General features: G+C 34.1%; 1 protein-coding gene across 4 annotated transcripts in view; it reads left to right on the forward strand.

Moving 5' to 3' along the window:
- The window catches only part of UBE3C (ubiquitin protein ligase E3C), a 162,263-nt gene that overhangs the window by 18,706 nt on the left and 116,831 nt on the right, over positions 1 to 26,726 (forward strand). For all 4 annotated transcript variants that reach the window (XM_027841019.1, XM_027841020.1, XM_027841021.1 and 1 more), the window contains exons 2-10: positions 3,271 to 3,324; positions 5,303 to 5,377; positions 5,996 to 6,142; positions 6,608 to 6,723; positions 9,846 to 10,003; positions 13,251 to 13,404; positions 14,060 to 14,280; positions 14,870 to 15,024; positions 17,116 to 17,303. In XM_027841019.1, coding sequence (XP_027696820.1) covers positions 3,271 to 3,324; positions 5,303 to 5,377; positions 5,996 to 6,142; positions 6,608 to 6,723; positions 9,846 to 10,003; positions 13,251 to 13,404; positions 14,060 to 14,280; positions 14,870 to 15,024; positions 17,116 to 17,303 — 1,268 coding nt within the window. The remainder of the gene's footprint in view (positions 1 to 3,270; positions 3,325 to 5,302; positions 5,378 to 5,995; positions 6,143 to 6,607; positions 6,724 to 9,845; positions 10,004 to 13,250; positions 13,405 to 14,059; positions 14,281 to 14,869; positions 15,025 to 17,115; positions 17,304 to 26,726) is intronic.

Consider the following 26,726-nt stretch of genomic DNA (forward strand, 5'->3'; position numbering starts at 1 on the left):
TTGCAACATATAACCAAAGAACAGGAGTAAAAGATGTCATCAAAGAAGTATATAGTAAGAAGAGAAAGAAAGGAAGGAAACAAGCATTAAGTATTTATGTGTCAGGCACTGTACTAAGAGAAGATGGACTGGTCATCTGTCAAGGGATAACAGCTAGGCAACTGGAGTACTCCATTGGCACTGTCATGATGTCAGGAGAAGTTGAGGAAGGCCTACGGCATTTTGTGTCCTCCCTCTGTGGCAGACTCCTATGTGGCAGACTCCTAGAAAGATATGGACAAGAGTCTCTCAGGATGGGCAGGCAGGGGAAATTAATGAGGTCACTGATCCATGTGAGTTGTGAACCCTCTTCCTTATCTTTCTCCTTCCGCCTTCCCCTCCCTTGTTTTTTCTTTTCTTTTTTTAAAATCCCCATGCATTGGGGTAAGCTGGATGGCACAGTGGATAGAGCACCAGCCCTGGATTCAGAAAGATCTGAATTCAAATGTAGCCTCATACACTTGACATGTACTAGCTGTGTGACCCTGGGCAAGTCACTTTACCCCATTGCCTTGCCCCCCCCCCAAAAAAAATCCCCATGCCTCACACAGTGCCTGACATATAGTAGATTCTTAATAAATGCTATTCAGTAATTAATCTGTTATTCTCTGTTCTGAACTTCCCCAGAGCTTAACACCAGCTGCCTTCTTCATAAGTGGAAGTGCAAAGGGGGAAAGGGACTGCGGCGCACTAGCCTGTTCTGTAGATGCTCTGGAGGTGACTTGGCTATGACCTCTGCTCTTTCCCCCCTCCCCTCCAGTGATGGTAAAGACACCTCGCTTACTCAGGGAAATGGGATTCTCTTTCTGCCTTTCCGGTGAGCACTAGGCTCTTTTAGACTAGAAACAATTCCCTGTTCCATCCCATCCATGCCATTGTTAACGGCCTGGACTTGGAGGTATGCAAAGGGACTGATGGAATAGAAGGGATGGAGAAGGTGAGAATGGTTGGGGGGAGAGGAAAGAATACTGGATTCCATACTACTCCCACCACATGTGTGACCTTGGGCAAATCCCTTTCCCTTTATGATTCTTAACTTCTTCCTCTGGAGAGTCTGCAGGCCAGCAAATTTACAACCTGTGGGCCAAGTAGACCATGAGCTAAGAATGTTATTTGTTTTTGTTTTTGTTTTTTAATTGGAGATCATCTAATTTAACTCTCGTGTTTTATACATGTAGAAACTAAGTTTAATATATCTAAATAATTCTTTGGAACACAGGGCATTTAATGAGATGATTATGATAATTCTTAGACATAAAGATAATAAAGATACTCTACTTTGTGAACTTTTCAGAAATTCTTAATACTTATTTTACTGGATTGTTCAGTGTTTTTGGCTTTTGCCCACAGCCAGTCTTTAAAAAAAAATGTTTCATGCCTTTGCAATGGACTCTCCCAATTACATATTAAAACAATTTTAAAGCTTTTTTTAAAGTTTTGAGTTCCAAATTCTATCCCTTCTTCCCTCCATTCCTCCTCAAGATGGTAAGATATAGGTTATAGATGTGCAATCATGTAAAATATTTCCATATTAGCCATTTTGTACAAGAAGACAAAAAAAAAAGAAAAAGAATGAAGGAAAGAAAGCAAAAAGTAGTATGCTTCACTCTCAACAGAGACTAAACAATTTCAGTTCTTTCTCTGGAGGTAGATAGTGTACTTCATCCTTAGTCCTTTGCGATTTTCTTGGGTCGTTGTATTGTTGAGAATTTAACTAAGTCATTCGCAGTTCTTTGTAGCACAATATTGCCGTCATTGTGCACAAAATTTTCCTGAGCAGATTGTCTCCATTCTTAGAATGTAAGCTTCTCGGGGGCAGAAACTGTTGTTTTGCTTTTGTCTTTTATATAATAGTAAGCACTTAATGTTTGGGTGATTTATTGGTTGCTTTGAGCAGGTTTATAAATACAAAGTAAGTATTTGGAATTTTGTGCTGCTGAAGCCAGAGCTGACATTTCAAATTCAGAAACTAAAACTTGGAATATTTGACACCAATTTGAAATTTTATAAACTAATTTATTTCTACACATGTTTGGATTTTTGATCATATATAAATGGGTTAAATCACCTGCTAATACTCTTTTGCTTGACATTTATCCTTAATATGTTTTCTTAATGTTTCTCCAAGTGGCTCCCTATTTTCTTTAGGATCAAATATAAAATTCTGTGGCTTTTAAAACCCCTCATAATCTGGTCCCTTCCTACCTTTCCAGTATTACCTTATTCCAGTGCAGTTAATTCACTTGCTACTCCTCAAAGATCACCCACCTTCCAACTTGTTCATTTTTATTGGTTGTCCTGTAAGCCTGAAATTCTCTTTTCATCTCTCCCTCTTGGCTTCCCTGGCTTCCTTCCCAGTCTCAGATAAAGTCCCACCTTTCACAGCCAGCCTTTCCCAGTCCTCCTTAAACCTTCCCTTAGTACCTTCCCTCTGAGACTGCCCTCAACTTAGCCTGTATCTATATGCGCATAGTTGTTTGCTGTTGTCTCCCCCATTAAACTGTGAATTGAGAACTGGGACTATTTTTTTTTTTGTTGGTTTGTTTTTCCTTCCTTCTTTTGTATCCCTAGCATTTTTAGCACACTGCCTAGGTGCTTACTTGTACTTGTTGACTTGATTTGATTTCTCATGTAACAATTTCCCTAACTACTTTAAATTCTGCTTTCTAAGTTGATTTTCCTTTAATTGACAATTGATAATCTTTCATTTGACAAATATTGTAACATTGAAATGTCAAAAATTTCTAAAAGATTGAGATGTATATAGTGATATTATTTTCTAGTTGCCTTTTTTTTTTGGCCATTCCTTTGAAACATCTTCTTGGTTATCTTTATTGTTTTGCTTAAGGTGTCTTTGGAACTATGACTGATTTGTTAAGAATTCCATTTTTACTTTTATGAAGAAATAATCATCAGTGACTTTAGAGTCATTAGACGTTATTCTTAGAAAATTACTGAAACACAACTTTTAACATACTTCTTGCTCTCTGTATACTTTAGTTTCCTGTTCTGTAAAAATGAGCATTTTCTATCATTTTCATCTCTGTATGCTGGAGTAGAGTTTGAATGCTTTAAATGGTAGGTTCTCAAAAAATGTGGTAGTTTAAAAAAATTATTGAATAAATATTTTTACTAGATGGGTGCTTCTGGCTCCAAAGTCACACTTTTTTTAATAAGGAGATGTTTAAAAGTAAAAAAGTAATACTTAGCTCTTTTGTATTTTGGTTTTAGGAAGAAAAGGCATCTCTCTTGCATCGTACCCAGGAGGAAAGAAGGAAAAGAGAGGTAAAATAGATTTTATGAAGATCTTTAAGTTATATTTGTTGTCATAATTATACTTTTTAAATCTTACATTGAATTTCAGTCCAATTAAACAAATATCTAACTATTTGCAATGCACTAGGAACTTTAGATACAGAGACAAATGAAATAGTCCCTGTCCTCAGGCATTTTACTGGGAGCTAGGGGTAACTAGTTGCATTGCTACATGTATTTTTCTACTAGAAAACATTTGGAAAAGTGATTAAAAAAGCAACTTCTTAAAATAGTAATAGTAATAACTGACATGACACTTCCAGGTTTGCAGAGTGCCACACACATGTGATCTCATTTGGGACTCTAACATGGAGAAATAGGCATTATTACTCCCATTGTACAGCTCAGGAAGCTGAAGCTGGGAGAGGTGACTTGTTCAGAAGAGGTGTCAAAGATAAAGCAAATATCACAAGTCACGTGAATTTTTTTGTTTCGCAGCGCATATAAAAATTAAATTTACATTATGCTGTAATCTAAAAAGCAATGTACATACCTTCATTAAAAACATTTTATTCCTAAAAAATGCTATCATAATATGAACCTTCAACAAGTCGTCATCTTTTTGCAGGAGGAGAGTCTTGCCTTGATGCTGATAGCTGCTGACTGATTAGGGTGGTGGCTGTGGCAATTTCTTAAAATAAGACAACAGTGAAGTTTGTCTCGTTGATTGATTCTTCCTTTCATTTGAACACTTAGAGGCCATTGTAGGGTTATTAATTGGCATAATTTCAATATTACAGTATCTCAGGGAATAGGGAGGTTTGAGGATATGGAGAGAGATGGGGAATGGTTGATTGGTGGAGCAGTCACACACAACATTTATCGATTAAGTTTGCTGTCTTATCCGGGTGTGGTTCATGGCACCCCAAAACAATTACAATAATAACATCAAAGATCACTGATCACAGATCACCATAACCAGTATAATGATAATGAAAAAGTTTGAAATGTGAGAATTACCAAAATGTGACACAGAGACACAGTGTGAGTACAGGCTGTTGGAAAAATGGCACCAATTGCCATGTTCGATGTAGGGTAGCCACAGACCTTCAATTTATTTAAAGAAAAAAAGGCACTCTGCAAAGCACAACAAAATGAGATATGCCTGTTCTTGACTGCAAATGAATGAATGGATGAATGAATGGAAAAGCATTTATTAAACATCTGCCATATGTCAAGCACTGTGCTAAGTTCTGGGTATACAAATGCAGAAGAAAAGAAATAGTTCTTGCTCTCAAGATGCTTACAGTCTAGCAGGGGAGACCACACATAGAGTGGAATGCTGGCCAAAGAGGGACATTCTGGTTTGGAAAGTTATGGGGATGGTTAGTGGAATAACAATAGTAATATAATAAGAGTAGTGGATAGACATACTCTTTCCAGGAACAATGATAGAATTGATTGCTTATGGTTTCAAAACTGTAGTTCTGGAGTTGAAAAGGTAAAATCTTCTTCCAGAGAAAGTAAGTGTATGAAATAGAGTCAGTCATGGGGGAACCAGAACTATTGCTGTGTAGAGGTCAGGTGAGATAAGGGCTCTTGAGCCACAGTTTAAGAAGTGCTAAAGGGGAAAAAGTTTAAGAAACCCTGGATTAGACAGTACCAATTTTTACTGGATTCAGTCATTGTTGTGTGACTTCTTTTAGGAGGATTTAGCAGAATAGCAGTCATATTCTTGTACTGGCTTTGCTATGGTGGAACCTTGGTCAAAGCAGTTAACCCCTCTGATCCAGGTTCCTCATCTTTAAAATGTATAGTATGAGGACATTTTGCCTACCTCACAGGGTTGTTGTGAGAATAAAAAATGAAATCACATATTATGAGCATTCTCTGAAACTATAAAACATTTATAAAAAGAAAGGAATGTTAGTATCTGTATTCTTTTCATAACAATTTAACTTAAAATTCAATTTCTACTAGTTGAATGATTGTTTTTTTAATTATTTAGGAAGAAAGGAGAAGGCTGAAAAATGCAATAATTATTCAGTCCTTTGTTCGAGGTTATAGGGACAGAAAACAGCAAGTAAGTATTTTTTAATACTACAAAATATTTAGGAGAAAACATGTGTAACCCTTTACTTTGATACAACTTGGCTGCTGCTAGTAATATTAGTTTCAAATCTATAAACCTATTAAAATGAAAGTAAAGAGTTGATTTTTTTTCCCTTAAAATAATTTTTCACTAAGTAGATTTAAGATTTTAAAATCAGAGCTTTTGTTTACGTATGTCATCTTTAAGTAAGATGTATTTTTAATTTCAACTTCAGAATACTTTGTAATTATTATTTTTGCATCAGAGTACAAGTGAAAATGAAATAGTTTATAAGATGCTTTTCCTAAGATTTTATGGGGTAGTTTTTTTCTTAATTACCTAGCAACAGTTTGAGTACAGATAACAAGATATGAACAGGTTAAAAATTACATATAAACAGAGCTGATAATAGAAGGAAGCTGTGGATGATTATGTTTTAGTAGGTATTTAAGAGCCAAGTATTACATCAAGTTTTTATTGAACTTCCAGAGATAAGATAACTTAAAGTAATAGCAACTTAATTGTTAATGTTCCCCATAGTAATAAAAAAAAGTTTAAAATTCATTCAGAACATAATTGAAAGTTGGTACTTTTTTTTTTTTTTTTAAGTATTCTATCCAAAGAAGTGAATTTGATCAGTGTGCTAATTTGGTACAGTCTGGTGGAACTTTTTCTGTTGCTAATGGGCCCAACCTGACCCTTTTAGTTCGGCGGCTTCTGTTTTTTTATAAACAGAATGAAGATTCAAAACGTTTGGTAAGTTTCTACATAAAACTTCACAAAGTCTTCTTTAAATATTATGAAACAGCTTTTTTTAGTTGAATTATTAATTGGATAATTAAGATATTGACTAACCCTTCTAACACATGCAGTAAAAATTTGGCTATTTGGAACTTAGCCAGTTACAAGGTAAATCTAAGATTGACTGTTTCGCAGTAATAGGTTTATTTATCACATTTGCTGAAAACATTAGTATCAATTTAAAGACTGGTAATATTTAATGCTTTTACATTATTTTAAGATATAAACTTGATAAATACATGCTTAATAAATAAAAATTTATTTTTTTTTATAGATGTATATGCCTATAGGTGAATTATATCACTTCGAATTTTGTTGAGCTTTATCAAGCATATATGGTATCTGGAAAATTACGTAGAACATCATAAAATGGTGCTTAAATATTTTAAAAATTAATTTTAAGTATGCATTTTGTTTCAGATATGGATGTGTCAGAATTTAATTAAACAAAATTCTCAGTTCCTTAAGCAGCTGGATGGTCCTGACAGACTTACCTGCTTATTTCAAATAAAGAGGCTGTTGGGCTTATGTTGCAGGTAAAGTACTTATCGTTTAACAATGTTTGTAATAGAATATTTTAATCTCTTTGCCTTAAAGTTTGTGTCTTATCTTTCAGGAAAATGGTTTAAAAAAACCAACCCCAACCTTTTTGAGTCTTTGAAATTTTTTTTTTTAGCGCTGAATAGGGCTCAGGTTACAGAATGTAGACAGAGACATACCTGCAATGACTAGACTTTATTTTGAGGAATCCATGGAAATGCCTTGTATAGACCCCTTATTTCCATAGAAAGAAGAAATTGGTTCATTGTTATTGAAGGAATCTCCTCAGTGACACTTCTGATGAGAGTCTGTTTAAAGTCACTAGTGGGGTTTCATTCAATTGTTGTTTTAAGGTAGGTCTGTTTTTTTTTTTCTGTTAATATACATATGTGAACCATAAAAACTTGTCAGCTTTTGTGTCTTTTAAATTTAATTTAGCAGTGAACTGAACTATGTTTGATCTTTATGCACAGTTCTTCTGAATATGCATGTTCATGAGAGAGAAATGCAGTATTTCATAATCATTTAAAAATCCTTTCAGTCTGTGCCTTTTTTGAATGCTAGATTTTTTTTTTTTTTACAAAATCCAAATATGAACATTAGTAATATAGTTTCTCAGGAAATCTTATTTGAAAGTCAAAATCCATTTCTTTAAAGATGCTAACCAAGTATTTCATTAGGCCTGCTCTTAGAAACAAATCTCTGTAGCCCTCAGATGACACACATATCCTTGGGACTAATTGGTCTTTCCAGAGAGGCTAGTTACACCATCCTATTACAGTTCCTCAGGTAAACTAAAATTGGGGAGACAGAAATTGACATGGAACCATAAGGTGAATAGTGCAATTTGAAACATTTATTGAGATAAACTATAAAAAGTTATTATCCTCCCTTACCTTCTGTTGCTTTTCAGGGAGTTTCAAAACAAAGCATATGCTCTTTATATTTGCTGTAACTAATGTGTCTTTGAAGATAATAATCTTTAAAATATAATTTAAATGCTTGGTGTTTCAAAATAGCAATGATTGTTTTTCAGGCTTTCTGAGATGACAGCATTGCTTCATATATTGACTATAAATTGGTCCTTTTCCTCTCACTTTTTATTCTGAAGTAATGAATTCAATAAAGATTTTCAGGTATACACAGTTCTACACTAAGCACGGTGGTGAAATGCCAAAGGAGATATTTTTCTTTCCTTTATAGATTATAATCAGACTAGGTTCTTAAATTCCATACATTTTCTGAATTATTGTTAGAGTAGAAACTTAGTCCATCAAAACAAAGGTCACATTGAAAATACTGCACAATTATTGCACCTAATATTCTATTCTCAACTTTAGCACTTAATTATTTTCTGAATTTTTTGTGTCTGCTTTGTCTTCCCTCATTGCTAATAGTATTCCCTCCAGGGTTACCCACACTCTACTCTGTGTTTGTCTTATAGGTTCTAATTTCCATGCCTTGTCTTTTCCATAGAATAGAAGTTCCTTAAAATTAAGGACTGTTGTGTTTTTACTTTAGTTTATGCACAAACATGCATTTGCATGGCAAAAGTATTTTCAAAGTGCTCAATATTGACACAGTTGTTGGCTTTACATTTCTGAATACATTTGTTGGTTTTTCTGTAATTTGTAAGTTTCCTTGCTGTGGTCCAGAGATCCAACTTCATCATCAGTTTTGATGTGGTCAGTGATGATCATAAGTTTTATCATTTAGCTAGTATTATGGCAGATAGGTTCTAGCCTTGGTCCTGAGAAGCAACTCCATTAAGTTTCTGGGAGCATAATAATGAAAGTATTCAGAAGGTTCATATAGCTCGTATCCAGGTTAAGATTTAGATGGGCCATAAGCTTCTTGTGAAAGTCATGAACAATTGTAGGCAGGACCACAATTAGAAAATTTGGGGCGAGCGCACTGATATATTTATTACCTTTCTTAGGGATCTTAATATTTTTTTCAATTGTCTGGAAGCAAGCATCTGGGTAGGTCATTTGTAGCAGACTAGTTTAAAGATCAAGAAAACTCGAACAGGTTTTCTTTAATATACTTTATTCCACAATAGCATATATCATCCTGTTGAATTGCAAAATGTTTGTATAAGTATGCTTCTCCAAGGAACAGACCAGAATTTATAAATGCTAGTCCAAAACACATTTACTAATATGAGGTTCTTCCAGCCAACTGGTACTACTTCATCTGGATCCTTGTATTCCACACTGAGCATTTAGAGAGATAATAAGTGCATCCTCGACACCCTTGGCCTCCTTTTTCTTATCTTCTTGTTAAGCCCACCATTGCCACATTGTGGCTTCTCCACTGCTGTCTGCCTATAAGGGGTGGCTGTGAGGCTGCCTTCCTGATATTGCCAGGGGTTCAAGTAAGGGGCTCTGCCAAGTCAGCAGGAGGACAATCAATTTGCTGTATACTACTTGTCCAAACCTTTGTTCTGAATTCTGCCTCTGCCTACTCGCTCTCCTCTTGCTGCTGCTGCTGCTGCCGAGGTGGCAGTTCTTGCTCCTGTCCCAGCTTCTGAGTCAGCAGACTCACTGATAGAATTTGGAGTTGGAAGAACTGGTTTTAAATACTAACTCTACCACTTTCAGTAAGGAAACTACCTAACCTCATCTGTAAACTGTGCACGTTGATCTTTAAGTTTTCTCCTATTCCATGCCCAGTGATCTTGTGAATGTGGTCTGTGCCTCTATCATAAAATCTTTGAAAGGAAAAACAAAATGTCTACAGGAAAAAAATATGAAGTGTTAGAAAACTGTCCTGAAAGAGTTTTTTTTTTTAGACATTTTTTCAGATGAAACAATTTTTGATTTTTAATGTTACTGTTGTTTTTGCCTTCCTTATATTCTCTGATTCTTTTCTTGATCGTCCCACAGTGTAGCTCCATAATTTCAGGTTGTAGTTAGCTTTTATAAAAAGCTAGATCTTGGAGGGGGAACAAAAAGCAGCATATTGGGCCAGGGTGAAAGTTAAAACATCTTCCTTTTGGAAAGAGTCTGAATTTTGAAGTAGTAAATGAAAATATTCTGAATTTTATAAAGTCTTTTGTTATATATGATAGAGTTCCTGCTGTTTAATAAATATATTGATTGCATTTCCTTTGCAGGTTACTACAGAACTGTAACGATGACAGTTTGAATGTTGCACTTCCTATGAGAATGCTTGAGGTATTTTCATCTGAAAATACATATTTACCTGTTTTGCAAGATGCCAGCTATGTGGCATCATTAATTGAACAAATTTTGCACTACATGATTCAAAAAGGTCAGTAATGGGTGGATTAGGAGTACTGTAGTCATTTTGATATGTATAAATAAATGCAGGTCATTATCTAACCACATTTAAAAATAGATTTAAATCAGTTATATTTAAACACTGGCTGCTTTAGAAATGTTATCTTGTAAAAAAATTTTTAAAGATACTTTGTTGGAGAAAGTGCTATATAAAATAAAATTTTGACCTTCACTGTGCTCTTGCCTTTTTTTTTTTTTTTGAGAGATAGGAAGGTCCCAGATTTATTTTCTTACTGTCTTAGAAATGAGGCCATGTTTGCTACTCCAGATTCTGTTTATGCTTTCAGCTTTGACTGAAAGGAATCAAGATATACTCTAACTATCAAAAGATGAGACTGATTTCTCTTTGTGATTTAAGGGAATTAATTTCAGAAAGGCAGCCTGGTGTTGAAGAGAGGACACCTAGATGCAAGTCTTGATGCAACTGCCATTTGGTAGTCACATAATTGGGACAAGGCTTTTAACCTCTTTAAGCATCAGTTTGCTCATCTGCATGATAAGAGTAATAGTACTTTGTAAAGTATATAATCCTTTGAAAACTGGAAAATACTATATAGATGTGAATTCCCATTATCACTTTGTGTCACTGTAGGTATTACACACACATGCAAGAGATATACACAAACACATTTTTATATGTAGTTAAATACATATATTTACACATACTATTAAATACTGTATACATTTAAATATAAAGGCTTAAAGATGTTTAAAATACATACTACATATACATATTCTAGTGTGTCTATGTGTGTGTATCATCATAGGAGATTATGTACTTTAATTTAACAAGTTAGTATCTTGTTAAAAACTAAAGCAGAGAAATCCTTATTGAAAGAATGGCACAATAATATTTCATTTAACAAGAATGTGTCAGGAATAGGGCATTGGTACTAATTTAATGCATGGCTATTTCTAGTATGGCTTCTTCTAAAATGCTTTAAAAAAAAAAGGTATTGGGGCAGCTAGGTGGTGCAGTGGATAGAGCACGGGCCCTGGAGTCAGGAGGACCTGAGTTCGAATCCAGCCTCACACACATAATACTAGCTGTGTGACCCTGAGCAAGTCACTTAACCCCATTCCTTTGCCAGGAAAAAAAATGCTTTTTTTGAGTGTACAAATTGTATTTGCTCATTTTTCAGGGTTCAAAGAAGTGACATTAGGTAAATCAGCTGGAGAATCAATAGTCTTTGAAAGAATTGTCCTTAAAATGTAATGAGTTAGGGAAATTTCTAAAAGGTACTGAGATGATTGGAAAATACCTATTAGAGTTAGTGATGAAAATATAATTTTGCAAGAAATTTTTGATTTTCTTAGGCAATATGAAGCTAAACTAAATTTAGTAGATTTATCTTTTTTTTCTCCCCACTACACTTATATAACAGTGTTAGTTGTGTGGATGATAAAAACTAATATCATTCGAGTGCCTGTTTTTCTTTGGTGAGGCAGTTGAGGTTAAATGACTTGCATGGGGTCATGCAGCTAGTAAGTGTCAAGTGTCTGAGGTCGGATTTGAACTCAGGTCCTCCTGACCCCAGGGCCGATGCTCTGTCCACTGTACCACCTAGCTTCCCCATGAGTGCATATTTTTCAGTGTATGTGTAGGTTTATGTTTGAATATAAGAATGAATAATATCAGGCATGAGAATCATGCTTTGTCCTAGTTTCAGTGAGGTGGGTAGAGCAACTGTTACCTGTGAGCGGTTAAGCCACTTGCCTTTTGTCACATACAACTAGCATCTAATTCAGATTTGGCACTCCTGAACCACTCTCTTAATTTTGTCTTGCTATCTCATTTGATATCATTCAACTGAAACTACTTTGTAGCATAGCTTTCTTCCATTAGCCTTTAAAACATAAATTGCTGTCTGAAAATATTAGTGCTTAAAACTATACCATTTTATAGTTTGTGTATTTTCTGGGTACATAATGTTATAGCTCACAACAAAGCCCTTTATAAATTACAGCTTCAGTTTATGTATTTAATATTCCAGTGATGTTCATAACAAATGCTTTTGATGATGTAAATATTATTAAAACTGTAATTCTTTTGAAGCATGGATTTAAGAAGTGTTCTTTCCATGTTATTTAAAAATTCAGCAGCTATTTTGACTTTTATACTCTCCTTGTGAAAACTTTTTTTTTTTAGCTCTTTTTTTTCTGGTTTCAAATGTAGTGAATGTAATGGCATGTCAAAATGATTTTATAGTTTAATCTTTCCGTACTTTTAGATTTCTGTTTGTATATAGGTGTTTAATATTCTGTAAGAATATGAAATACCCAACATCAAAACAGTGTTTTATTTAGCTTAGTATTCTGTTTTCAGTATAGACACTGGAAGACATTTTAACCTAAAATAATTATGGGTAGTTCATTTACTTATCTAATGTCATGTTAAAATCTTTAAGGGAGAATACAGGTTAAAATCTTAGCTCTATCATTCACTGTTTGGGTGACTTTGGGCAAATGACTTAACTTCCTTTGACCTTGGTTTCCTTCTCTTGACAAAAGGAGGTTGAACTCAGTGTCCTCCTGGGACTGTCTGAAAATCATCTATGTAATTATGAAGCATTTTTTGATTACATCTTGTCAAATAGACTATTAGTACTTAACTGTTAAAAAAAAATCCCAGCATACCCAGAAGCAGAATTTGACAACAGCAACCAAAAACTAGAAGAATAATGGATATAATAGCTGACATTTTTAGAGCACTAAAAGTTTCCAAGGCCCTTTTTATTCTTAATAGTTCTATTCACTTTATTGTGCATTAAGCTTTTCGCCCCTGTGGAAACAGTGTCAAACTTCTTGGTGAGATTGTGATGATAGATTTCTAGTATAAAAATAGCATGAGGTTTACTAACATCATGAAATGCTTTTACAAGCCACATCTGATTCATGAAATGATAGCCATGCTTCTTATATATATTACTCATAGATTATTTAATTTGGGTAAATGGTGTTTTGCAGAATTGCATATTACATATACATGGCTATAGTATATACACATAGCAATCCTATAAAAACTAAAGTTTAGAAAAGGTGATGTAGGTTTTATAAATAATTTTTTCAACTTTAGAGACATGCTAGTGCCTCCAAAAACCTATCCCTAACTTAAGTGGGCTGTGTATAGACTTATGGAAAGAACTTAATTACTGAGAATTTTTTACAACTCAATTTTAAATTTTAGGCATTTAATTATGTAATTTTGCTTCTTTCAGGATATTATAGGTCCCTTTATTTGTTAATTAATAATAAACTTCCATCAAGTATTGAATATTCTGATGTATCTCGAGTTCCTGTAGCAAAAATTCTACTGGAGAACATTCTGAAACCATTGCACTTTACTTATAGCTCCTGTCCAGAAGGCGCAAGGTAAAAATTGGAAATGTGCCTCAGTTTTGTGGTTTTATAGCATCTACACTAAATGTATGACTTTAGGGCAAGTTCATCGTTCTGGACTTAAGTTTCTTAAATTTTTTTTTTTTTAAAGATTTGACTAGGTCATCTCTTTAATCTCTCCCATGTTTAAAATTTTAGGATTTTATGATTCTAAGCACAATTCTTCCTTGGAGGGTCATGTATTTTTTGTGTTTTTTGTTTTTTGCTTTTTTTTTTTCTGTAGTACTTATCTGTATTACCATGTGTCAGTTACTTAAACTTAAACTTAAGCTGAGTTTTTTAAAGTGTAAAATTGAAGTATAAAAAAAAAATAATATTTTATGACCAAGCTCAAAGGATTGTTGTGATTTTGGGAAACCTTTGTAAATCTTAAAAATTCTATTTTCTAACACTTAATAGTTCCTATAGAAACATGAAAAAATGTACCTAGTATTCAGTTTAATAGTGAAAAGATAGAATGTAGTTCACTTTATAGTGAATTAATTTGAAATATTTTAGGTGGATTAATCTGGATTGATTTAGGATTAATGGATTACATAGAAATATTTTGGGATGAAATTTTGTTCAGGGAATTTATGGGAATTTATATTTAGATTTTGTTTCAAGTAACATTTTTCCTATTTTTCAGACAACAGATTTTTGCGGCCTTCACAGAGGAGTTTCTGGCAGCACCTTTCACAGATCAAATTTTTCATTTCGTCATTCCAGCATTAACAGATGTACAAACCGTTTTTCCGTATGAACTTTTTCTGAATGCACTGTTGTTAACAGAGAGTAGCTGTTCAAAAAAAAGTGACAGAGCACCATGGCTTTTCTACTTTGTTTTAACTATTGGCGAAACATATTTGGGTATGAAGAAAATACTGTATTTTTTAACAAATAGCTAAAGATCAGGAAGTCTAGCCTTAATCTGTTGACCTCGAAGTAAGAGTTAAGGAAATAGAGAGGGTTTGGAAGTGTATTGGAGGATATCACTTTGTAAAGAGGTTGTTACCTTTAAAGAAGGTGATGTTCTAGTGGGTTAGTTGTTTTAATTTAGAATGTACCACTAATGAAAATTTTGTGATCTTGTATGAGCGTCTCGTTTAGCAAATATTTAATTTTTTTAGGACCATCAAGATCAAAGCAAAGTATTTTCCAATATGGCAAGTGTACTATTGTATGCTTCTGGAACTTTTTTTTCTAATCCCTCTTATGCTAAATCTTTGAGTTTAATTCTGGACCCAATTTTGACATTTCTTGATATTTTTTAACAGTAATGATTTTATTACTGTTTTAAATATCAGTACTTAACATACATAAATGCTTAGATGTTTAGGGCTATTTAGTTTTGGCCAGAAATTTTTCTTGAGTATAAGAAAAAAAACATAACCTTAACCAGGGTTTTCCAGTGTTTTGTGATTTTAATTATATTGTTTTAATTGGTTGTTTTACAAAGGAACTCTCTCTGAGGAAGGACTACTTGTGTATTTAAGAGTACTCCAGACCTTTCTTTCTCAGTTGCCTGTTTCAACTGTTGGTGCAAACTGTCAAGATACTACCAGTGACTCCGAAGATGAGGATGAAGAGATTGATAGCATGATGACCAAACCTGTAAGCATTATGGGGTTGCCTAGAAAAGCTAAAGTTTGCTTTTGGTGTGTGTGTGTGTGTGAGAGAGAGAGAGAGAGAGAGAGATGTTCTAGGTGACTACACAAAAATTGGGTTATTTTTAAAATGACTCTTTTACAATTAGTAGTGGTAATATATTTTTATTTGGATTAGGTAATTACACAGATGAATACTTTATATTTAATCCTACAAAGTAAACATGTAGTCCTAAAAATAGATCTGGAGGGCACTGATGGGTATGAATAGGCTAAACTGTTTATTTAGGAACTTGGAAGAAAACAGGAGTAAAAATATCATTAAAGAAATGCATGACAGAATGAAAATGTTGGCTGGTCACATAGTCCAGATGAGGTATGGTAGATAAATAACTAGAGATCAGGAAAAATCAGGGAAGGCCTTCAGTGCATTGGATCAACTCAACTGCGTTAAAGACTGGACATAGACAAGAGGCATATAATGGGTGGGCATCCCCAGATCAGTTGCTATCTGGCTCATTAAAAGGAACTTCCAAATCAGTGAAATCACAGATCCATTTAAGTGTAGTCCTATCATAAATAAGTTATACCTTTAGAATTTGTCATTTTGAGACTACTTTGTAGCATAGCTTTCTTCCATTAGCCTTTAAAACATAAATTGCTGTCTGAAAATATTAGGAAGTTAATTATCAGAACACCATTTTAGTGCTTATTTATGTGCCTCTACTATTATAAATGAGAATTTTTGCTTAGCTACTAGATGTAAGGGACCAGAGCAGTTGCAAACCATAGTTACAATAATAATAATAATAATAATAATTCACCTAAATTTCTCACTTACCAAAAGGCACATCTGTGCCTTTAGTCTTCAAAAGTTGTTAGGATATAAATAACATTTCTTTTTAGAAAGAAGTTATATAAGTTCTTAATATTAAAATATCTTCTGAATGAAGAAATTCCAGTTTTAATATTGTACAGCTGTACAGATCTTTTCCGTTTCTGAAGATGAGGGTACTGACAGTGAACACTGTTACTGAGTGTAGCTAGAAGAATGAAGATTAAAAATTCTTTTTCTTGTGTGCACAGAAATATCACAAAAATACTATCGTTTGAAGCCAAAAATGGAAAAAAAAGGATTCACACAGAGGTTAAGTGACTTGCCCAAGGTCACACAAGTAGTGATGGTGATTAAATTAGTGACAGTGCAATTAGCAAATCAGCCAAAGTGTCTAGTTTGTGTTCTTGAAAACATATTCAGAAGTCTCTTTACTTTGTGTATTCTTATATTTAGTGGAATCAATGATTAGGGATCTTCAAATATTTACTTGGCAGATTTTATTCAAAAGAACTAACTTTTTTAAGTGTTATTATATTACCAAAAAAGATGAATTGAACCTTTTGTTTTCTGCTTGTAACGTACACATGAAACAGGTCAAGGCTAGGGTGTTAAAGCTTTAAATGTCAAATTGGAAAGTTTATATTTGCTGTTAGAAGTGCTAGGGAGTCATGAGAGTTTGATTAGGCAGTAAGTAACATTGTCATACTTGGTTTTAGGAAAACGCTTGGGCAGCTGTGTGGAAGGTGGATGGGAGTGGGTTAAGACTAGAGACAAGGAAATCAAATAGGACATTTTTGAAATAAACCAGGTGATAATGTGGCTGGCCTATGGGTCCTGAACTAGGGTGGTGGCTATGTGAGTAGAGATCAAAGGATGTGTTAGTAGTGAGAAAGGGATGTATTTGAGAACTATTTTGAGGTAGAAATAACAAAGAGTTACCAACTAATTGAAGATTCAGGGTGAGTTACAGTTAGGAGTCAAGGATGACTCCAAAGTTGTGAACCTGGGTGTTTAGAAGAATGATGGTGTCTGGGACAGAAATAGGAAAGTTTGGAAGAAAGTTGTATTTGTGAGGAGATGTCTTCCCATCTATAAAATGGGAATTATAATGTTGTTAGAAATATTTCACTGACATACTGTGATGATGATTTATTAGAGAAAAAGATTAAAGGATCACAATGTGCTACTTATGTAAACTAAAAACATTGGTTCATTTCTAACAAAGCATCATTAATGTTTTTTTTTCTGGTGCATTTTTAGGGTGATGGTAGAATATCAGTGCAATACATAACAGAGGAATGTCTAAAAAAGCTGGATACAAAACAACAGACGAACACCCTACTAAATATGGTGTGGAGAGATTCAGCCAGTGAGGATGTATTCACTATGATGGCATCTATCTGCCACACACTAATGGTGCAACACCGAATGATGGTGCCAAGAGTCAGGTAGGTATAATCCAGTGTAATCATTAAGTGAGCAGATATCATTCTGGTAAGGCAAAAATGAACTTTATGGTAATTTGTTGTGAGCTTATAGTATGTATATCAAATTTAATGGTCCAAGTATTTTATAGGTAACTAAAATATTTGTTTCAGAAGCAAATGAGCATTGTTTATATTATTGCTTCCTCTAAGCTGAGAGGTTGGAAATAGATTCAGATCTTCTAACAGATTTCTTCTGTTAATTTCTGGGCATTTGTGAGAATGGAGAAAAGGGTTTAATGTGTGCTTTATAGAAAATGTTGCCTTAATTCCATTTCAAAATACAGGATTTTTTTAATGCTGATTCCTATACTGCAGGAGTTGACTTATGAGAGGTCTTTTTGTTATGGCTTTTTTCGTAGTAGCTACGGTTTTGTCAGTTTGGCTGCCCTTTTAAATTTAAATGTCATTAGAAGGTCATCAGCGACTATTTTTAAAAAAAATTTAGTCTCAGTGGCTTGTTCATAAATAGACTCTTTAATAAATTTCCAGGTTACCTTGAATTGAATTTGCTCTTAAATATTTCCTGGACCTCCTTCCCCTCATTTTTCCAAAACTCTTTGTAATAAGCTAAATTTTTAAAAATACAGTGATATATTTCATTCACTGCTTTATTTATCTGGCTACAATTTATTTTTTTTTTCCACACTTATTGTATTTGTCAAAGAACCTATATAGCGTGAGCTTTGTATCTCTTTCTTTGTTATGGTTCAATATTTGAGGATTCCAAAATAAGCTCATGACTGAACTCTCTTCTTAATTGGTACCTGAGTTATTGTGACCTGTGACTGAAAAGCCATGATGTACCTAATATTTTTCCCTGTCCAATATCAGTTGTTGAAGAAAAATTGGTAATTTCCTATTTAAGTATAGTGAAAAAAATTTACTACTCAGAAATGATGTGTGCATGTGTGGCTGAAATGGTGTGTAGTTTGCAGACCAGAAATTAATAAAATCTCTTCATCAATTAAATGTTTTATGATTCCATCAAATGAATTAAATTGCCCATTGCAGTTAATAATTATTAGGGTACAGCATATCCATAATGAATCCTTTACTATTTATATAAAATATTTCTCACTGACCATAGAATGTGACATGTTTCTCTTACTTAGGAAAGCATGCATTGAGATGAAATGAATGTATGGAAAACATCATCAGTTGAAACTGCCTTGTAAACAGTAATATAGCAAACTAATTAGGTGCTATCTTAGCTTACTGGTGTTTATTGCTATTGGAGGAAGTAAGATGTCAGTGAAATTGTGATCCCTCGATTAGGTAATTAGCTCTTTGTAGACTGATTGTATTAGAGCAGGATGTGAGATTGAGGATCCTTGCAGCTGAACTGGGACACTTACCTTTATTGTTGCAGAGTCCATTGCCTTGTATGGTAATTACTGGATTTAAATGCATCAGTGCTCTGGCTTGAGGTTTACTATTGAAATATTTCCAGAAGGTGCATAATGAGTAAAGAAACCTTATATATAGCCTTAATTTTATGAGTACAGCACCTATTTCCTCTGAGAAACTACTCTTGGAATTTCATTTATGGTTCAAATATATTCGGTTTTGAGTGTTTGAATGTCTTTCATGGTATAATGGTATGATTCACTTTAGCTGACTTAGGTTTGCAGTAGAACTTCATTTAAAGCATATACACATAGAAAGATGATGGGAAAACAGACATAAACCACAGATGTGTTGCTTTTCTAGAATATTTGGTGATTCTGTAGGTCCTTCTTGGTCATGATAATTGATCTCCTTTTCTCATTTTATGTTCTTCTTTGCAATAAATATTAAAACTTTATCTGAGGTTAAACTCTTCATGTCTTCATAATACATTTCAAAGAGACATTTTCAAAAATAGAACTTTTAAAAAAATTTTAACTCTAATTTGATTCTGTTCCTAGTTACTCAGAACTGCTCATTTGTTTCCATTTATTTGTACTATTTTTTTAATAATAGGTTAAGGAAAGTATTATTTAAATGAATCTTCAATTCAGGATACTCTTGTGATGAGTAAAAAGCCTTCAAAATCTCACTTTGTTTAGCAATTTGAAAACTACTGTAAGTGGTTACTTTAAAAAACTTAATTTTTTTTCAGTGATTTAAAAAAAATATAAAATAACTGTTTATCAAGTACCATTTTTAACTAGGTAACCTGTTGGGGGAAAATTAAGTTAGTTATTTAAAGGCAGCTTATTTGAAAAGAAGAATTAATTATGCCTTTTTTTTGGAAATTATGAAAACCAGGATTTTACAAAAGTTATATCTTTAGAGTTTTTATTGAGTGTATTCAGTTAAACCAATTTATGATCGTAATTATTGAGAGATATAGGATAAGATTCTTAGAGTCAGGAAAATTTGGGGTTCAGGTTTTGTCTCTGACATTTACATATTTGCTCTGTCACAGTGGGAAAGTCTTTTAACCTCTGAGGATTCCCAGAAAGCTCCTCAGACTAAAAATCTTTAGACTTCAGACTCCATTTATATTGTACCAGGAGATCCCTGCAAGAATGAAATCACAGACATGGAATGAAAGCACAGGATAGGAGATCGAGCATGAACCTTGGCTTTTATTGGTCTTGGGACTCTTGTGGTGAAGAGTATTCTCTACTATTGCAGGTTAGCAGCTTCTCTACCATTTCATTATCTCATGATGCACTTTTTTCTAAATCTATTGACGTAAAATTGATAAATCTACCTTTTTTTTAGAAAGTCAATAGATCTCAGAAAAAATAGATGAAGCCTGAGATTAATACAAATTCTAATACCATCTACTTTTATTCAAATTATATTTTAAGTTAAAGTATAAGCTATAAACTACCCTGAGAGAGCATAATCAAACATAACATTCATTTAATAAAATTTTATGTAAAATAGTTTAGTCTGAATTTGCTAATTTTCATAGTCTACCAATAACATAAATTTTGAGTATTCTAATTACTGCTGATTCGAGCAATTGAGTAATCTTTGATATACTTTAATAGAACTGTGATTTCATTGACCTTTTCCAACAGTGTGGGTCGTGCCACTTCCACACATGACTCTTGTAAATGACCCCATAAATTCTCAGGGTGTCCTGAGAATTGAGGTCCTCTAAGACTCAACAATGTGATCAGCTCATCTGTTACACCTTCCTTTTCTTACATGGCCATCCTACTTTTTTTCTTGGTCATACATCTTGTTTGTATGTTACCCGCTATGCTACTTTTTAGAAATATGTTGCAGCTTTATTTATAGTGCTCTATCTAAGATTACAAGTGTTCTCTTAATTGCCAACTCTAATTTTTTTTATTTTTTCATTTTTTCATTGTTCTCATTTTGCATCCTCCTTGGTCTTCTCTGCAGCCTTTGACACTGTTGATTGTCTCCATTTAGATCCTCTCTCCCCTCTAGGCTTTTGTGACACTGCTCTCTCCTGATTCTCCTCCTACCTGTCTGACTTTTTCTATCTCCTCTGTTAGATTTTCATCCAGGGAATGCCCCCTAACCATGGATAGCCTTCATGGCTCTGTCCTGTACCATCTTCTCTCTGTACTGTTTCAGTACAGGCTGATGAGATCACCTCAGTTATCTCTATGCAAAAGATCCTCTTATCTATTTATCCAAACCTACACTCTGCTCAACTCCAGTCTCTCAACCCTTGTCTGTTGGACATCTTGAATTGGATGTTCTTTATCCAAATATATCAATATATCCAAAATTGAACTCATCTTTTCCTCCTAAATCCTCCCCTCTTCTAACTTGTCTATTACTATTGAAGGTACCATCATCTGCCCAGTCGTGAAAATTTGCAACCTATGTATTTAACTCCTCATTCTCTCTTAAACTGCACTAAGACTTTTGGGATACCCTGTATATAATCTTTTGGCTTTTAAAACCTTTCATAACCTGGCCCTTTCATACCTTTTGTCAGCCTGAAATAAAGAACACTACTAAAGTAGCAAAAACTGGGATCGTTAATTAAGGCAAGGGAATTGTAATTCAGGACACCCCATAGAATAGAAGTCTTGGAATGCCTTCCCTTTGAAATCATCTCCAGTTTATCATTCATACGCACGCACGCGCGTGCGCACACACACACACAAAATAGTTTGCATATTGTCTAACCCCATTAGATTGTGAAATCATGCCATGTTAGTTCACTTTCCTCATTGGTGAGTTCCTCCTTAGGCCTCTACTTTGAGGAGGGGCCCAGCCTGGACACCTTTTATTCCCTTCCTGGATCTGCTTTCTGACTTTCTAGACTTTGACTTTCCTTGCCCTCCTGTGAGTACCTTCCCCACCTTCACCTTACTTTTCAGCTGCCTTTTATAGATTGTCTTCTGTCATTAGAATATAAGCACCTTGAGGGCAGGGACTAGCTTTCTTTTTGCTTGTATTTGTACCCACTACAGCACCTCTGCCTGTAGTACACAGAGTAAGTGCCAAATAAATACTTACTACTACTTTGTGAACTCCTTGAAGGGAGGGAACTAGTTTCACTTTCTTTTGGGGGGAGAAGTGAGAGGTGGATATCCTTAAGTGCTTAGCCCATTGCATGTAGTCGTGCTTAATATATACTTTCACACTTGACTTAGATCTACCCTGCAAGTTTTCATTGTTTTTTGGTTCACCTAAAATTTTGACTTTTTGGAGAATTGTGATTCAACATACATATGGATGATATTCACTCAAATACCCTATCCTCCCAGTTCCTCAATTTACTCATTTTCTTTTCATAGCCTATTACTCTACCACCTCACCTAGGTGGCTAGACCATTGATCTTACCATCAGACTCAAATGTACCACTTCTGTGATTCATAACCATAGAGCATCGCTTATCCTAAGCTTCTCTGTGAAATTAACAGATACAATTAAAAAAAAAACCAAAAACCACACAATCCATTATTATTTCATGAAGGAGCTTGAGATTGTTGAATGTACTATGCATTTTCCCATCTACATATTTAAGTACTGACCAGAGCTCTATGGGCTGTCTATCCAACTAGGTGTCATATTCTGAACAATAGACACTCTTCATCCACTTACATTTTCCTGTATAGATTATTAGGCCATACTATTTTGAGTGATAATAGATTTCATTTAGTAGGCTTTCTGAAGTATTGTCCAAATGCATATAAGAAAGTTATTTGCATGGGCTATCTGTTTTATAATATTTAATGTTTAACAAATATATGTGTTTTGCAAGTTAATAACCTCTGATAATGTGTGCACATACACAAACACACAATGTAGTTTTCTGTATTTAAACTTTTAAAGTATGCCCAAGAGCTTTGTGGGTTTTAAATGTGTTATATTGTAAGACACATCTAATATACTATGTTTATGTTTTGTAAAACCATACTTTAAAAAGTTTTTGGATCATTGGTAAATATGTCCAAGATTCAAAGGAAAAGAACAGTGCATTTGCAAAAAACACATAGTTGTTTTCATTCTTATTCTTTGCTTTTATTTGAAAAACCAATTTCAATTAAGTAATGAGTGAATACTAAATTTAACATTCATATTAGTAATGAATTTACTGGCGCAACTATTGACATTAGTGTCTTAGTCAGAAGTAACCATCTGAGGGGTAAATTTTCAGCCTAATAATTACACTTCTTAATTAAAAACTAATGAAATAATGCCTGAAATGAGTTACATTTATTTAAGCAAATTAAAATTTTGGAAATATATCTATATAATCTTTACTCTTAGAAAATGAAAGTTGAGAAATTAACATGGTGGTATATCTTTACGGTAAGGAGAATTTAGGAGTAATTGCTTAAGGAAAAATAGCAAAACATTTTAGGATCTCCTTTTTAGAGATATTTATTTGTCTTTTTAAAGACACAATTTCCTCTTTATCAGTAAGATATAACCAAGAAACTTGGAATTTCTTTTTAGCTTGAATTATGTCTGAGATAAGCTGTTGTGATTTAGAATCTTTTTCTTTGTGAAGCACCGTGTATTCATTGGAAATCATAAAAATATCTTTCATTTGCAGTTGTATATTAGAGTTGTTGAACTGATCATTGAATGGCTGTCTCTTACCTGGAACACCTTGCTTTTCAAAGGAGGTGTTGAAATATGCTTAGTCTGTTTTGGTGACCTTTTACTACTCTTCTTAAGCTTGTCTCTTCTATTGTGTTCTCTTCATTAACTTAAATGATCTCTGGGGGAAACTGGTCTCAATTTATGACCTGGGCTGAAAATATGGCCTTTAACTAATTAACTTATAGTGGTGTCTCAGCTAAATAAAGCTTAATGGATAAGTTTTAATCTATCCCTTTTCTGGGAAGGAATTTGACATGTTTCTCTGCTAGGATAGACTCCCTTACCCTGATCAGATGAAGGGATCTTAAAGACCAGACCAGGACATAAAGGTTTTTAATGTTTGTGTTTTATGTAAGCAGTTAATGCCCACTAGATTCTCTCAAAAGTAGTTCATATATTGTTGCTACATATAGTTGACTGTGTTTGTTTTAATTTTAGTAGTGGTAATGCCAGTTAGAAGTCCACTACTTTTAACTATAAAAGCTCAGATTTTTAGAAAGGAACCTTCGTATATGTATAACGTTTCATATATTTCAGTACTTAGGGTATTTTTTGCTTGAAGAAGTGCTTCATTGTTTGTGAGATTCTTCCTCCAAAATTAATGGCCCGATTCTGTGTCTATTTCAAATTATAGGAATATTTAAAAAAAGCACGATGATTTAAATTTTTTCATTGATTCTTTGATTAATAACTTTCATTTCTACAAAATATGGTATAGTGGAAAGAGCTGTGGACTTGGAATTGAAAGACTTAGGTTCCAGTCCTTACTCAGACACTTATTACCTGTATAATGCTGGGCAAGTCACTTAATCTTTTTCTTCCTTGATTTTCCTCATCTGAGAAGTTGGTGGCCTTTAAAGACCCTATCAACTCTAGACCTGTGGTTCCTATGAATTGATTTAAAATCCTTGAGCTATACTTGACATTTTACTTGGGCAAATCATTTCTCCTTTCTGAGCCTTAATTTCCAAATTACAAATCTTGCATGAGAGACAGTGGTGAAATAGATAAAGAACTGACCTTGATATCAGAAAGAACTAGCTGGCATTGAGTTGGTGAAATGGGTAGAATCCTGGACCTGGAGTCAGCAAGACTTGAGTTCAGAGAGGGCCTCAGATACTAGATGTGTAACCCTGGACACATCATTTAACCTGTTTGCCTCTTTCCTCAGCACCTACCTTCCAAGGTTGTTGTGAGAATCAAATGAGATAATATTGGTAAAGTATATAGTAGGTGCTTAATAAGTACTTGTTTGCTTCCTTTCTGACATATCCTGGTTATATGGTTCTGGGCATTTAATTTCACAGTGCCCCTGAAATTGTTTAAGAATACAAGTTTTAGAACAGTTGGTCTCTGCGTTAATAAAATTTATTCATAGAATATTCCTTTATACCATGAAATTGCAAATCTGAACAAAAAAAGTAGAAAAAAAAGGCTTAAATTACCTACTTCACAGGGTTGACCTAAGGATCAAATAACTAATATTTAGAAAGGCCTGCTTTATACACACTAAAGTGACTTATATGCATAGCAGCTTTTGTTAATGCCACATACAAATATTCATGTTGGTTTCTTCATGATGATTCAATTGTTTTGACTAAGATATAATTTTATTTTTGTTGTTTAGTCATGTCTGATTCTTTGTGACCCCAAATGGGGTTTTCTTGGCAAAGATACTGGAATGGTTTGTCATTTCCTCTCCAGTTCATTTTACAGATGAGGAAACTGAGGCAAACAGGGTTAAATGACCTGACCAGGATCACACAGCTAGTGAATGTCCGAGGCTAGATTTCAATTCAGGAAGTTGAGTCTTCCTGACTCAAGGCCCAGGTCACTCTATCCACTGTGCCACCTAGCAGCCCAAGATATAATTACAATTTTTAATAGGTGAAGAAAAATGTTTGCTTTTAAACCAAATTAAAACATCTAGAAACTGAAATCTCATTGGTCTGATGATAATTATATTCGGAATATTCAATAGAAGATGATTGTGTTAATATTGGACTTTATCTTTTAATGGTAATGGGGATAAGGATTATACCTGTGATTTCCTTAGAATAGGGAATTTTCAGGTAAGGAAACTTCCTCTACCAATGCAGATTCCTTGCCAACCTCTATTAGAATGAGTTGCCTAGAGCAGAGGGGAACATGCCTGCAAAACCCTCTGCAAGCCATCTGCCTGGAAAACTCCCCAGTGAGTCCTGAAACAAATTAAAATGTAATTGAAAATGTATAACAAAATAGATAAAAATATAATGTAACTTAGGTAACGTTAATTTGTGGTTTTCTAAGTCAGTATGCCACCTTCAGGATCTGTTTCTATGTGAGTTTGACACCACTGAACTAGAGAGTATCAGAGACTTTAAGTGACTTGCCTAGGGTCTCATAGCCAATATGTGTCAGAGGTGAGACTTTAACCTGTAACTGCTTAGAGGCTTAAAAAAATGTTATTGATTTTTTTTCTTCTCTTCTTCCAGGTTGTCTTTGACTTCAGCGTATTTGTGTTCCTAATTATTTCTCCTATGTAGACCATAAATTCTTCCATTTATTCTTTTCATTCAAGATTCTGACTTTTCTTTTGAATCATTTGGGAACATTCTTCTGCATGGGGTTCAGTGCTGGTTTGGAAATTCACAGAGTTCTCTCTTCTTCCATTGTTGTTTCAGTTTCTTTTGTTTTGCCATATTTATTTAGAGATATTTACAGTCTTGTAGATGTTTTGTAGCTATTTCCCCTTTTGTTTAATATCTTCCGTCTTGATTTATATGCTTGTACAGATAACTGAATTTTCTTCCTCCTGAGATTGTTGGTGTTTTCAGTCCTTTTTCATTGTGTTCTCCTATTGTTTATTTTACCTCTCCTTCCCCTTTTATGACAGATTTACTCTCAAGGGAGAGTTTTCGTTTATGATTTCTTGTGTCTAGGCTTTTTTTGCACCATGGTTTTCAGGAGGTCAGTGATTCTTAAAATCTCTCTTGACCTGTTTTCCAGATTAGTTTTTTATATCAGTTGATTTTTCTGTGCTAATCTTTAATCTGTGCTAAAAACTTTTAAGTTTTCTTCTAGTCAGTTTTTAAATTATGTTCTAATATTTTTTGTTATCTCATGGGTTCATGAAGGTGGAGGGTGTTTTCATGAAAAAGCTCCTCACATTCCCTCCACTTATGGAGGGAGCCCAGAGCAGCCATCTCATCATTTCTCACCTGATTGCTTTTTTGGACTTCTTTATTATCTTAAGAAACTCATCTTCCTGCAAGATCACTGTCAGCTCTGAAAATCACACTTCCTTAATACACCCTGCCCCTAGGGCTTCTTCCTCCCTCTCATTTTGGAGAGGGTAGAAG

This window comes from Vombatus ursinus, unplaced genomic scaffold, assembly GCF_900497805.2.
Source record: "Vombatus ursinus unplaced genomic scaffold, bare-nosed wombat genome assembly UNPS02014852.1, whole genome shotgun sequence".
Classification (NCBI taxonomy): domain Eukaryota; kingdom Metazoa; phylum Chordata; class Mammalia; order Diprotodontia; family Vombatidae; genus Vombatus; species Vombatus ursinus.